Source organism: Eurosta solidaginis, chromosome 1, assembly GCF_040869045.1.
Source record: "Eurosta solidaginis isolate ZX-2024a chromosome 1, ASM4086904v1, whole genome shotgun sequence".
NCBI classification, from domain to species: domain Eukaryota; kingdom Metazoa; phylum Arthropoda; class Insecta; order Diptera; family Tephritidae; genus Eurosta; species Eurosta solidaginis.
Genome location: NC_090319.1, coordinates 323,423,172 through 323,438,084, shown reverse-complemented (window position 1 = coordinate 323,438,084; position 14,913 = coordinate 323,423,172). Strand labels below are relative to the sequence as shown.

Genomic DNA, 14,913 nt, shown 5'->3' with positions numbered 1-14,913 from the left:
GAGTCAGCGCATATGCGCCTTGGCAACCACGCTACTGTTGGCAGCCATAATTTCGAAATAGTAAAAGACTTCGTTTATTTGGGAACCAGCATCAACATTAGCAACAACATCAGCACTGAAATCCAGCGAAGAATCAATCTTGCCAATAAATGCTACTTTGGACTAGGTAGGCAATTGAAAAGTAAAGTCCTCTCTCGGCGAACGAAAATCATACTCTACAAGTCACTTATCGTACCCGTCCTGCTATATGGGGCAGAAGCATGGACCATGACAACAGCAGATGAAGCGGCTTTGGGAGTGTTCGAGAGAAAAGTTCTTCGAAAGATTTATGGACCTCTACGCGTTGGCGATGGCGAGTACCGAAGAAGATTTAATGATGAGCTGTACGAGCTATACGCAGACATCAACATAGTCCAGCGAATTAAAACGCAGCGGCTGCGCTGGCTAGGCCATGTTATGCGAATGAAAGATGATGCTCCGGCCAAGAAAGTGTTTCTATCGGAACCCGCCTATGGAAGCAGAGGTAGAGGGCGGCCCCCACTCCGTTGGAAGGACCAGGTGGAAAACGATTTAAACTCCCTTGGTGTGACCAATTGGCGCCGGTTGGCGGAGCGAAGGAGCGACTGGCGCGCCTTGTTGGACGGCCATAACCGTTTAGACGGTTAAGCGCCAATTAAGTAAGTAAGTAAGTTGCAGTTCTTACACAAAAGTTGCTGTTTTAGCCTTTTCTGACACCAATGTACACTGACACTTCGTATTGAAAATTCTGAATTATTAAACCTTTAGCAATAATTTGTTCGAATTTTTCCAGATTTTTATAGCTGAAAAGTAAAACAAGATTGGGTCTAATTTATGCGAAATAGTTTTGCCAATATATTTATGATTCTCTTAAAGATATAATGAAACTGTGTTCTTTAGTATTAACTATAAATTCCCTTTTTTTGAGCCCGATGCTAATTGCGGTTAGCGGCAACACTTTTCAACCACCGAAGACCAATAAATTGAGCTCGAGTCAACTACATTCTGTCGTTTGTTGTCTCGTGCCATGTATATATATGTAAATACGTATGTATATGCCCTTCGTCGTATTATTAAAAATGTATGTAGCATTGAGTTTGTGTTTATGTTTTCATACATATATCTATATCCAATGATCAGCAGCTGATCGATAAGCACATATGTATGTGTACAAGGTTAAATAATTTGACGGCGGTTTTATTGCGGCAGGTGGAGATATGTATGTAGGTATGTTTTTTGGTAATCAAACCTGCCTCTTATCAAATACTTATTTACTTACATACCTACCTACAAATATTATAGAGTTGATTTTTTCGATGTTTATGCAACACACATACAGAGCCAACCACCCAAATTCCAAATGAACGTTCTTCAATATTTATTCAAATGTCACTACACATTTATTATTCACTTTATTTCATTATATTTGTCTTTTTAAGCTATTTAACTTGATGCATGCCCATATATTTTTGGTGATTTGCCGTCGGGCAAAACCGGAAAAAGTAGCGAAATGCTCGCTGCAAACCGACGAGATGCCAAACGTAATGTTTGGTCGGGGTATCGCTGATTCCTTTTCTCCCAAATTCTGACAATTTGCTACTCATTTTTATGGTAAATTCGCTCCGCGCCATGTTGAGCTCTTTGCAGAATTTGAGTTTTTTTAAGTTGCAGATATTTTCTTATTTCTGGAAAGAGTAATTTCTGTGCAAACGAAAACAAATGCAACTTAATAGAAAATTAATTTTGATGATACCATCACATTGGTTTAATTTAAAATTACTATGTAAATCATCTCAAGAGATTTTAATAATGAAATATTTGCAAATTGAGAAAAATTTCTGTACCAAATAAAAACGCGTTTTGCCGTCGGAAAAACGCGACAATGTTTGAGGTATAATTCTGGCCTTAATACTGCAGGAAAAATCTACTTACATGTACATATGTGTAATATAATATATGATTAGAGTAGATAAGGGTAATTGGTTTTCCACATTGACAAGAACCGCTAAGCGATTTGAGAAAAAATGCATGAATATGTATACAGATAAAAACGTGAACGTATTGGGTGATCCAAAGTCCGTGTTAAGCTAGCATTGAAAGTGCATGTTTTTTTAAATAGCCTTTGAACGGTTAGAAAGGGTTAAATTAGTTTGTTATAACTGGCAGTGATGCGCATTCTTTGATACCACTTTCGATCATATCCCAACTATTTTCGACATGAACAATAAATGGCCTAAACAGTCTTAAACGAGTAGAAAATATAGTAAGGCGCCGGACGGCGCCGCCGCCGCCGCCGCGCCGATATTTTTGACATTCGGCGGCGGCGTGCGAAAAACGACAAAAATCGGCGCCAGCGGCGGCGTATATCTCTAGCGTACAAAAGGTCTGTAAATTGCAAATTGATGAATCCCACTACTGCTGTTCTTCAAATTATACATATTTTATTTCGTGTATATCTTTATTAATTTCTTTAAAAACTATTTTTATATTTTATCATTAGAACTACAACTTAGATTATTATTGCTTTACCATGGCTAAAATGATTTGATTAAATACGCAGTAAATAGAAATAATTATTATAATTATATAATTTTATTACAAAGAATAATTTTCTTAAAATTCAGCTAACAACAGATATCATAAATATGTGTCCTTTAAATGCTAAGCTAAATCCAAGATGATATTTATTCCAAAATGCAATACATAAGAATTCGAGCAGTTTGAAAATTTAAGTAAATATAAAATAAAATATAACTTCTTTTAGGGCATGTATATGTATATAATCATATATGTATATATATGTGTGTGAGAATTGATGGAAGTCCTCATAAGGATTATGGCCCAGTTTTCCAGCGGCTTACATGTAATTTCACCGACAATCTTAACATAAATGACCTTAAAAGTAAGGTTAGACCCAAGGTTTTTAATTTGAATTTAAACCTTGGTTAAAGTTGACTACTTTTAAACCTGCTTAAACTAAGGCCCCAGTTTTCAGTGCGAGTTTAAACTCTAGTTAAAAATGATCAGAGCTTAACTTTGCCACTTTGTTCAATAAATTAACAAGAAGAATTTAAGATTGGCTGCTTAAACTTAGGTGTTCAACTAAAATTCATAAAAACAGTGAAAACGCAATCTTAAAGTGAGCTTCATCTGTCGTTTAAGCTCACAGTGGGAAACCGGTCCCAGGTATTTTTTTTTTTAGTGATAAATAATATTTTGTGGACTTTATAATACGATGTGTACACTTAGGCTCCTGTATACGCTATTTAAATACATATGATTTTAATAATGGATTATTTCAGATTTGATAATTGTACAACTTAATTTCCAACAATATATATTCTATCATATACATACCTCTTACGATAATACTTGTTGCGTTATTAAGAGTGAAAGCAAAGATTCGACTATTGCTTCTTGGTTTTAGTATTACAAACAAAAATAGATATTTATTGAGTTTAGTTACACTGAACAGTTAATTTACATAACAAGACTGATTTAATATTTGAACGTATGAATACGAGTGGCCGCTCTTAATCGCGTCATGCTGGATTGATGTTGTTCGTTAGTACATTCAGGGTTGCAGGATACTGCTACATAGATTCGAACGCAAGGTTGCTTATAAATTGGAAAGCAGGGTGTTACAGTCGGCCATCCTGCTTATGGGGCGACCTCGTCCCCATCATCATAGTTGCATTCTAAACAGTCGTCGATATCATCTTCGATAGGTAACTCGCACCAGGGTTTAAGCTTGTCCACCGAGTAGACAGATGCGTAATGTTTGCGACAACGATTCGACTGAGGTAGATCTTCGACGACGTATCGATCTTTTTCGAGCTTTTTAGTGATAATAAACGGACCCTTGTATCGCGGTTCGAGCTTTCGAGAGGAACCAGTGCTAGGGGGTTCGTTCTCCGCGAGCACCAGGTCACCTTCACTGAATTGTTTGGGTTTTGCACGTTTAGCGTCGTAGCTTAGTTTTGCTAATGCTCGTTTGTCATTAACTCGATTTGCCGCGGCAGTACGCAAGTTTGTTAGCTCTTCGTCGTTAAGCCACTGTTGATCGTGAATGCTCGAAATGATTTTGTTCTTGAGTATATCTCGAGGATGAAACCCGTAAAGTAACTCGTATGGGGTACATCCGGTCGTTGCGTTCTTCATAGTGTTGATACACCACTGGACGTTGCGGACATTATCGTCCCATCGCTTATCATTTGACGTTGACGGAAGTAGCATAGAAAGTATGGTACGGTTGGTGCGTTCGGCGTGACCGTTTGCCCTAGGCGTACGGACAGCTGTGAGTATATGTTTGACATTGTTTTCGGCACAATAGTTTCGGAAATCTCGAGAGGTGAATGCCGTTCCACGGTCGGTTACGAGCTTTTCAGGCATTCCCGTGAAGCTACACATGTCGTTCAACGCCTCAATAACACTTTTAGTTGCTGTGCTTTTAACTGGTCGTAGAAATGTAAACTTGGTGAACGAATCGACGATAACTAAGAGATGTTCGTTACGTTTCGCGCTTTTAGGAAACGGGCCTAAGTGATCAATATGCACCGTCTTGAAAGGTATCGGATCAATGTCATCGTAATGATAACATGATTCTTCCTTACCCTCCTTTCGCTTATAGTACGCACAATCGACACAAGTTTTTATGTAGCTTTTCACAAAATTGCGCATTCGAGGGAACCAAAGATGTTCTGTTAGTCGTTGAACTGTTTTATCAACACCCATATGTCCGGCGCGATCATGAGCGTCTTGCGTTACTCGATGTCGCAATGTTTTGGGGACAACCCATAAGGTTTTGTTGTTGATGTTGCGAAACAATCTACCGCTTTTAAGTACGTAGTCACCATCCGTAGTTTTGTTCTTAGAGCAAATTTCGTTTACAATTTGACGTAATTTGGCGTCTTGCAGCTGCATGCTAAATAGCCAATCGGAATCGTCGATGGCCACCTTAGATATGCGTAGATGAGCTGTTTCAGCGTTGGAAGCTTCCTCTACAGGGGCACGACTTAAAGCGTCGACGTGCTCCATCCTCCTGCCAGCTCTGTGTTGAATTTCGATGTCATAATCCTGTATTTTGAGCCACCATCGTGCGATACGTGGTACTAACTCTCTCTTCTGCATTGCTGTACGTATGGCGCTGCAGTCGGTTCTCACCGTCACTCTCTTGCCGTATATATAGTACTTGAAGCGCTCCAGTGACTCTACGACCGCTAAAGTCTCTAGTTCGAAACTGTGAAACTGCTTTTCAGTTTTGGACGTTGCTCTACTGAAATATGCTATGGGCTTTAGACCGTCACCATCTCGCTGCAGCAGAACGCCAGCCAAGCCGATGGCGCTTGCATCTGCGTGTATTTCGTGCTCTACGTTAACGTTGTATGCGACTAGTAGAGGCTGCGAGACTAACTTTTCCTTGAGCTGTTCAAAAGCGTCACTTTGTTCGGGCAGCCACACGAATTTCGTTCCTTTCCGAAGTAGTTTTCTTAGAGGTTCTGAGATTACAGCGTAACCTGGAACAAACTTTCGAAAATAACCGCTAAGACCAAGGAACCGACGTACGTCGCTTACGTCCTTTGGTGTTGCAAATTCTGATATGGCTTGCGTTTTTACCGCACCAGGAACGATGCCTGCCGGAGTTATTTCGTGTCCCAGAAACGTTATCGTCTTTCGCATAAAACTACATTTCTTAGCGTTCAGCGTTAAACCCGAATCGCGTAATGCTGTTAGAACACGTCGTAGTTTCGAAACCATTTCCTCTGGCGAATTGCTACCGACCAAGATGTCGTCCATGTAAACCAGCATATCGCCCGGCTCGGTCTTTTCTTGAACCATCGCCATTAATCGCTGGAACACAATGGGTGCATTGGTGAGGCCAAAAGGCATTCTCTTGAATTCGTATAAGCCGTCTGGCGTTATGAACGCTGTATACTTTCGGCTGCTGGGTGCAATGGGTATCTGATAGTACCCGCTATTCATGTCCAGCACCGAGAAATACCTGTACTGCTTCGCTTCGTGTAGGCGCTCTTCGATGTTAGGCACGGGAGAGTTCTCCTTCCGAACTAGTTGGTTTAAACGTCGATAGTCTACGCATAACCGAACGCCGCCGTCTTTTTTCTTGACCAAGACGAGAGGACTCGCGAATTCGGAGCTTGACTTAGTGATTATGTCGTTATTTTTAAGTTCTTTGATCATTTGAGTAACTACAGCCCTTTTTGGTGCTGGAACGCGATAGGGTGGTTGTGAGATGACTTTATTACCGATTATATCGATGTGCATTTCGACCAGACTAGTTTTACCGATCCCGTGTAAACCTTCCGCGAACACGTCTTCGAAACCTTTAAGTACACTCGTAATTTGTTCATGTTGGCTTTTATCTTCTGAAGCGTAGGCTAGCTGAGAAATGTCGATATGTTTAGGTACGCTTTGCGTCACGACCCGTTTGTTAACGAATATTGATTTCCCGTCACAGACCTCTAGTTTCACCGACGAATTAGTTATAATATCCTGGCCGATTAGGAAATCTGTTTGAAGCATAATATCGTCAACTATGTAAAACGTTGCATCAAGCGATAATCCATCTACCTCAATAGTCAATGAACACTTTTCTCGAATAACATGGGCACCGCCACCGAACCCTTTTAATTGTATTTGACATTCTTCCCGTTCTGTACTGAGTGACTCAATGACTGATTTACGGACCATGTTGCACTGACTACCGGTGTCTATAAATGCTTTAAACTTTTCTTTTTTAACGTAAATATATTTTGTGAAACATTCATCCAGTGATGATGCCTCTAATCGACGTATTTCTAACCCGCGTTTACCGCAGTTCTGGGGTTCACTTTTTGGGTGCACCTTATTACAGTCAACGCACCTTGCACGACGTTGGGGTTTAGGGCATTTGCTCGAAATATGACCAGCCTCTTTACAATTAAAACACGTAACAGATGATTTTACATTACTGCTGGTTGGGTGCTCCTGCTTGCTGGTGGATGCGTTTTTCGGTTGGGTATCAGTAACTTTACCGCGATTCAACAAGTAGTTTTCGATTGTTTCGCGCATTTCTTTCACGGTCTTAAATTTTGTTGCTGCGATTGCGATTTGTAAGTCTCGGTGTCGTAAACCTGCGCGGATATAATTAATTATTGCAGATTCACTTAAGTGATACTGTTTACCGAGAGCGTATATGCGAAAACAATAGTAATTCATTCGCTCACTCGTTTTCCGAACGTTATCGCCCATCGCGCGATGAATTTGCGCCTCGTCGAGATGGATGCCAAATTCTGTTACCAAGTCTTTCGAGAATTCATTCCACGTAGTGTGTACTCTGGGCAATGAGTCGAGCCACATACGAGCCGCACCGCGCAGTCTGCTATACACGGCTAACAAAACACACTTCTCGTCGAATTGGTATGCTCTTACGACACTACTAACGCGATCTGTGAACTGTTCCACGGTTAACGACTGGGGATTAGTTGGATCGAATTCGGGAATTGTCTCGCTTATCTCTTTGACCGTTTGACTTCTGCCGCCCGTTTCTAACGTGCTCACCTGCGAAATTGGTGGGGAATCGGTACCTCGATTGTTTTCATTGTTATTTGCAGTTGTCGTACCTTGTTGCAATAACGATAGAATATTGTCTATACTAACACGTAACTCATTTACTTGCGCTTGCAGATTAACACTTGCAATACCCGTTTGTTCGCTAGGTAGCTGAATTTCATCGGAATCTGTATTATCGCATAAACGTTGTATAAGCTCGGCGCGAGTGCCTGAGGTTGGCAATCTTTTTTGACTTAGTATTGATTTAAGTTGCTCGATTCGCAGATCTGAAATCTTAACCGACATTGTTGCGTCAACTGACATTTCCGTGTATTGTTGTGATCGCGTTTTCATAACATTACAAGCTTTTATACAATTCGTTACGATTCTTTTATTTTGTTTACGTTTTTCGTTTTGACGTTTATGTTCTATACGTTGATAATTACTTCTTATTTGACACTCGTTCGTTTCGCTTACTTTTGTTTACGTTTTTAGTTTTGACGTTTATTTTCTACTCGTTATGTTCGCTAATCGTTGATTTTCGTTTTGCTTATGCACACTCGTTCTCATAAGCTCATGTACACATATCGTATTCGTTCGCACTTTCTGCGTTTATGCGCATTCAAAACTGTCTGTATATTATGCGTTGATCGTGTCAGTCAAACGCAAATATTTCACCTTCGCTTTTTTTTTTTTGTTATTTCCCCAGTGGAGAGTATCCACGGAAAATTTTACCGGCGTTGGTATAACTGTGATTTCCCCTGCGTAGCGGGCAATCAATTCTCGAATGTTCTCAACATTTGGGTTAAACTTCTACTGTACCCATTTGTTAAACGATTTGGGTTATGCTTTTCTGCACAACACTTTGCGAATTTTAATCGATTTTTGGTGAAATGGCGAGTTTGCCGTCGCTTAAGCGTTTTCGGCGGAGCCGTTTGTGAAAAATTACACCGTTTGAGATTCTACTTGCGCGCGCACTTAACTTTGCCACTCGTATTCGATTTAAGGCCGGTCGTCCCTACTTCTGAACTGAAAGCAAAGATTCGACTATTGCTTCTTGGTTTTAGTATTACAAACAAAAATAGATATTTATTGAGTTTAGTTACACTGAACAGTTAATTTACATAACAAGACTGATTTAATATTTGAACGTATGAATACGAGTGGCCGCTCTTAATCGCGTCTTAACGAATACTGCCTTCTCATGCTGGATTGATGTTGTTCGTTAGTACATTCAGGGTTGCAGGATACTGCTACATAGATTCGAACGCAAGGTTGCTTATAAATTGGAAAGCAGGGTGTTACAAGAGTATCCCTTTTAGGTAGCAACTCCCAAAATATATTCTAAGTTCCTTAAAGTTAGTTCCAGCCTTTGGATATCTTTCAGTTGACTATATGGCTATATGCAAGTCAATTAAGATTCATCTAAATTTAAGCACCTAGTTAATTTAAACTGTGAATTAGCCCTAGTTGATACCCAGAATCACACTTCGTTTTCTGGCGTCTTCAAGAGCAGTTTTTCTTCACAACTCAACCATAAAGTAAAATAAAATAATTTAAAAAAATTTGTTAGTTAAACGGTTTTATTGAAAGTAATACTTACATTAAGTAAAAAAAATTCTAAAAGCAAGAAAATAATTAGGCAGGTCCTAGGTGCTAGTCATCACACTCCTCATCAATCTAGGGCGTTGATCAAAAAATTAAATAAAAGCGTAATACTGTTTTCACACAGAAACTTAATGATCTCATTTCACCTTCTAATGAAATCGTAAATTTATTGCTTTCACACATAAGTAGCTGCTCGATTAGTATGAAGGATGAAATGTCAAGCGAATTAAATGACAATGCTATATGACAGACAATGACATTTACTTTGACAAATGACATTTTTAAGCACTGAACACACCAAAAACTAAGAAACTGAACTCTCCCAACAGAGTTGCATTGTGCTTTTGACTTCATTAGGCATTCGATTAGTCACTAATGAAATAATTATAGATTCGAATTTTGTAGGGAAGATTGAGCTCAATAAGCGTCTTAATGTAGAAAACTGCCTTTATTATTCAATAAGCCGTCTGTGTGAAAACAGTATTAGACGCGTCAAATTTCAATTGATAGTCATAAGTAGGACCAACTGAACCTTAATCATGTTATGCTATGCCTCACATTTTTAGAAATTGCACGCGCCCAACGCTTTAATTTAATTGTCTGATCAACGCCCCAGATTGATGACTAGTACCTAGGACCTGCCTAATTAGGACCTACACAATTATTTTCAAGCTTTTATTATTATTATTAATCTAAGTATTGTTTTCAATAAAACCGTTTAACTCAAAAATTTTGTTTAATTATTTTATTTTCAAGTTTTTAGTCTTTATTTAATTGCCTATTATTTCTCATTCTATTTAGTTCATTTATTGACTCTTTATTACAAGGACTCTTTCCTGACGATTTGTTCCAATCTGAGTCCTCAATACATAATCCTCCCAAAGACTTTACTCGACTCGGCGCCACGTATGCTTGTCCCTCCTCGAACTCCAAAGTATTTTGATGTCACTTCTACCGGCCTGTATGTAATATTTGTTCCAAATATGAGCCAAATCGGATCACAAATACGAGTATTTTTAGTATCTCGATCCCTGTCAAACCTAGCGGGATTTTTTTTTCATAAAGCGATTTATATTTCTGTATGTAATATGTGTTCCAAATATGAGCCAAATCGGATCAAAAATACGAGCATTTTTAATATCTCGATCCCTGTCGCACCTAGCGGGATCTTTTTCATAAAGCGATTTCTATTTCTGTGTGTAATATGTGTTCCAAATATGAGCCAAATCGGACCACAAATTCGCTTTTTTTTTATACTCAGTTGAGCAGAGCTCACAGAGTATATTAACTTTGATTGGATAACGGTTGGTTGTACAGGTATAAAGGAATCGAGATAGATATAGACTTCTATATATCAAAATCATCAGTATCGAAAAAAAATTTGATTGAGCCATGTCCGTCCGTCTGTCCGTTAACACTATCACTTGAGTAAATTTTGAGATGTCTTGATGAAATTTGGTATGTAGGTTCCTGGGCACTTATCTCAGATAGCTATTTAAAATGAACGATATCGGACTATAACCACGCCCACTTTTTCGATATCGAAAATTTCGAAAAATCGAAAAAGTGTGATAATTCATTACCAAAGTGGGATAAACCGATGAAACTTGGTAGGTGCGTTGAACTTATAACGCAGAATGGAAAATTAGTAAAATTTTGGACAATGGAAGTGGCACCGCCCACTTTTAAAAGAAGGTAATTTCAAAGTTTTGCAAGCTGTAATTTGGCAGTCGTTGAAGATATCATGATGAAATTTGGCGGGAACATTACTCCTATCACTATATGTGTGGTTAATAAAAATTACCACAATCGGATGAAGAACACGCCCACTTTTTAAAAAAAAAATTTTAAAGTCAAATTTTAAGAAAAAATTCAAAATCTTTACAGTATATAAGTAAATTATGTCAACATTCAACCCCAGTAATGATATAGTGCAACAAAATACAAAAATAAAAGAAAATTTCAAAATGGGCGTGTCTCCGCCCTTTTTCGATTAATTTGTCTAAAATACTTTTAATGCCATAAGTCAAACAAAAATTTACCAATCCTTGTGAAATTTGGTAAAGGCAAAGCTTCTATGACGATAACAGTTTTCTGTGAAAATGGGCGAAATCGGTTCCTTCCGCTCGGCCGTTAACACGATAACTTGAGCAAAAATCGATATATCTTTACTAAACTTAGTTCACGTACTTATCTGAACTCACTTTATCTTCGTCTTGAAATAGACGCCCACTTTTTCGATATCGAAAATTTCGAAAAATGAAAAAAATTTCATAATTCTATGCCAAATACGAAAAAAGGGATGAAACATGTTGATTGGATTGGTTTATTGACGCCTTCAGTCACCCCTGGTCCACCTTTATGGCGTTATCTCGAAAAGGCGCCCACCTATAGAACTAAGGCCCACTCCCTTTTAAAATTCTCTTTAATACCTTCCATTTGAAACTCATACAAACACATTCCAGGGTTACCCTAGGTTAAGTTTGCTAAATAGTGATTTTCCCTTATTTTTTCTCCAAAGCTCTCAGCTGAGTATGTAATGTTCGGTTACACCCGAACTTAGCCTTCCTTACTTGTTATATCTCGATTCTTGCTCCACCTAGCGGCGATTTTCATAGGTCGCTTTACATTCATGTATGTAATATGTGTTCCAAATATGAGCCAAATCGGACCACAAATACGATTTTTTGAAATATTTCGATCCATGCATCACCTACTTATCAGAGTTTTTTTCTTATTATTGCATTGTCATCGGGTTCTGAACTATATTCCAAGTTTCAAGCTTGTAGCTTATCGGGAAGTTACTTAAATTTTAATTACAAAATTCATTCACAACGGCCGGCCGCTACACAGAGTCAAGCTAAATAAAACCGTATAAAAAAGGCACCAAACATGTGGCAGGGAATAAAAAAATAGATATGAAGAAAATACGCAAATTGCAAATAAAATATTCGTTTAATACGCATTATACAAAAATGTTACCTATAAAATAAATAAAAGCTCCAAACTTCGTAAATGACATTATTGACGTTTTCCAGCAATGGAAAAAAATTAAAATTTCTCAACTGCACACATACATATTTATGTTTTTCTCAAACAAAAACAAATTTTAATATTTTACTTTGCTCATTTTTTGATTCCCTTTTGCTCTGAGATTTAAATATTATGTATTGCGCGAAAACTTCAAAAAAAATAAATAAATATCATGGTGGACCAAAAGAGAGAGAGGTTATACCTCGTAGTTGTTTTTATCATGGGGTTTTCAATTAACAGTAAAAAGGAATCTCGGTGAAACCTTTGACAACATTACGAAATTTCCTGATGATGGTTACGTGGCGGTTTTCGAAATGGTACGTTTCTCTTAGAAAACATAATAATTGAATATTCAATTATTATAAGCCGGTTTTAAGCTCATGAATTCTTAAATAATAAGTAAAAATTAAAGGAAAAATTAAACATATATAAAACTTTCGCTTTATATACATTCATATACTTTTCTGGATAACGTGACCGATCAAAAAATACATAAAACTATCAAGCAAAGGCCATGTTAACATGTTTTATATATAATATATACATATAATATATACATAATTACAGTCGGTACAAACTCCCACATTATGGACTAAATATATTTATTTCTTAGACTTATTATATATCAAGTAAAAAAATAACTCTAAAATAAAATAAAATAAAACACTAAATAAAATAAAGCAAAGTTAAAAAAATAAATAAATAAAGCGGACAGAAAATAAAATAAAATAAAATACAAAGGAATAAAATAGAATACAGTAAAAAAAATAAAATAAAATGACGTCAGTATCCTATAAAATATTCTGACACAGATATTAAACAGTCGCGTTTTGAGTTCGTCGGGATAATTTGTGTAGAAATTCAAATCAACCACATGATTTTAATTCAGACCGATTACAAATAGGTGAGTCAAAATACAGTGAGCAAGAAATTGCGTTGCAATTTTCGGCAAATAAAACGTGTTCTTTCAAATTTCTACAATTGACAATTCACATTGTTTCAATTATGCTTTTTTGGATAGCGTCACCGATCCAAAAATATATAAGGAGACCGAAAAATGGACAGAGGATCCTTGTAAAAAAGTGATTTAATACACCGTTAAATGTACAGTCGGTACTAACTCCCACATTGTGGACTAAACATGTATATAATTTTTCTAAGTTTATAATAAATATATCAACTAAACAAACAACTCTACGTTCAGACCATTCAGTCCAACATCTTAAACAACCTTGAAAATGACATATAGAGATTTGGAATCACTGCCATTAAAAATATTTTTATTAATTATTTTAGTTAAAGTTCGTGAAAACTTTCAGTTCAATAAATATGTAAAATATACTAAAATCAATTCATCATATGTTGCATATACATAAGCTGGGTCGATTTATTAACCGATATCGAGCCATCGATTTTTCGATAGGATTTGGGCTCAGGAAAAAAGAGTTCCACTACGCGTATTCAAAAAAAATAATTTTCGAACCTGCGAAATTTAATTTTTTTGACTTCTTTTCGACTTTGACTTTTAAGGTTTTTTTTCATGGCCTACTAAAAAAATTTCATTTGCTTGTAAAATTTTCATTCAAAATTGAAAAATAATTTTTTTTCAAAAACTGTTATCGACAACGTTTTTAGCGGACATTTTTGGGTCGGGTATACATATGAAAATTTTTTTAGTAGGTCATGAAAAAACCTTAAAAATCAAAGTCGAAAAAAAGTCAAAAATGTTAAATTTCGCAGGCTCGAAAATTATTTTTTTGGGTATGCGTAGTGGAACTTTTTTCTTGAGCCCAAATCCTATCGAAAAATCGATGGCGCGATATCGGTTAACTTTGGTTCATACAAATAGGCCCACCCTAATATACATACATAACAAAACTTATATTAAAATAAGATAACCAAAAATTTTAAATCGACAAAAATAATGCAACTTGAAAATAATCCAGCAAATGGGGATATGTACCTATTTTTTTTCCCCAAGAATTAAATTAAACATTAATTTTAAATAAAACATACTCAGAAGATAATCTGGGAAATCCCTGCCATGAATCTAATTAAAAAAAAAAAAATTAAAGAACATTCATGCATTTTACAACAATCGAAACATCTTTGCTACACATAGTTCTGGCTTATTGATATTAGCATTTGTATACTAGTGGAGCTAAACATAGCTTCATATAATATAATATACTCCGAAAAATAAATTGAAACTGGGATTATTAAACATTGTCTCAGTCCACAAACCAAATTAAAAAACAAAATCTAACCTTGTCACTTTTTCTACTTTAAGGAACGAAAGTGATAGAGCCTCTGGTTAAATTTAACTGTAGCTTTAGCTCACACTGAAAAACTGGCCTTAACCAATATACACTACAGTGCCAGGCTATATGATCAATTTGACGAATCCCCTTAATACGTATTATATTTAGAAGTTCATATAGATATGAAAATATTACTGATAAATTAAATATTATCATAATTTTAGATTTGCTTTTTCGTGCGTCGACGCTTGAAACCAGTCATTTGCCTTAGTAATTGTGAATTTTCATCATCCATGTCTATGCTGGGCTCCCACAAACGCAAATGTCTCGGTATGTAAATAAGGCCAAGCAATGTTATTGCTAAACAAATAAGTAAAACAATTTTTTTTGTTTACATTGCTATTAAAAATGTTGTAATTACAAAAATTGTTTATAATAAATACAA

The 14,913-nt window shown here is 36.6% G+C and overlaps 2 protein-coding genes across 5 annotated transcripts in view; both read right to left on the bottom strand.

Annotated features, from left to right (window-relative positions):
- Fancd2 overlaps nucleotides 1-1,702 on the bottom strand; it is a 64,245-nt gene extending 62,543 nt beyond the window's left edge. For both annotated transcript variants that reach the window (XM_067761948.1, XM_067761950.1), the window contains exon 1: nucleotides 1,306-1,702. The gene's annotated coding sequence lies outside the window, so the exon portion shown is untranslated. The remainder of the gene's footprint in view (nucleotides 1-1,305) is intronic.
- Nucleotides 1,703-8,840: 7,138 nt separating this feature from the next.
- LOC137237788 (uncharacterized) overlaps nucleotides 8,841-14,913 on the bottom strand; it is a 49,960-nt gene continuing 43,887 nt past the window's right edge. For 2 of the 3 annotated variants that reach the window (XM_067761966.1, XM_067761967.1), the window contains exon 5: nucleotides 8,842-14,828. In XM_067761966.1, the coding sequence (XP_067618067.1) occupies nucleotides 14,689-14,828 (140 nt within the window). In that variant the 3' untranslated portion in view covers nucleotides 8,842-14,688. Of the gene's footprint in view, nucleotides 14,829-14,913 lie in introns of all 3 variants that reach the window. The other variant, XM_067761968.1, reaches the window with a different exon arrangement.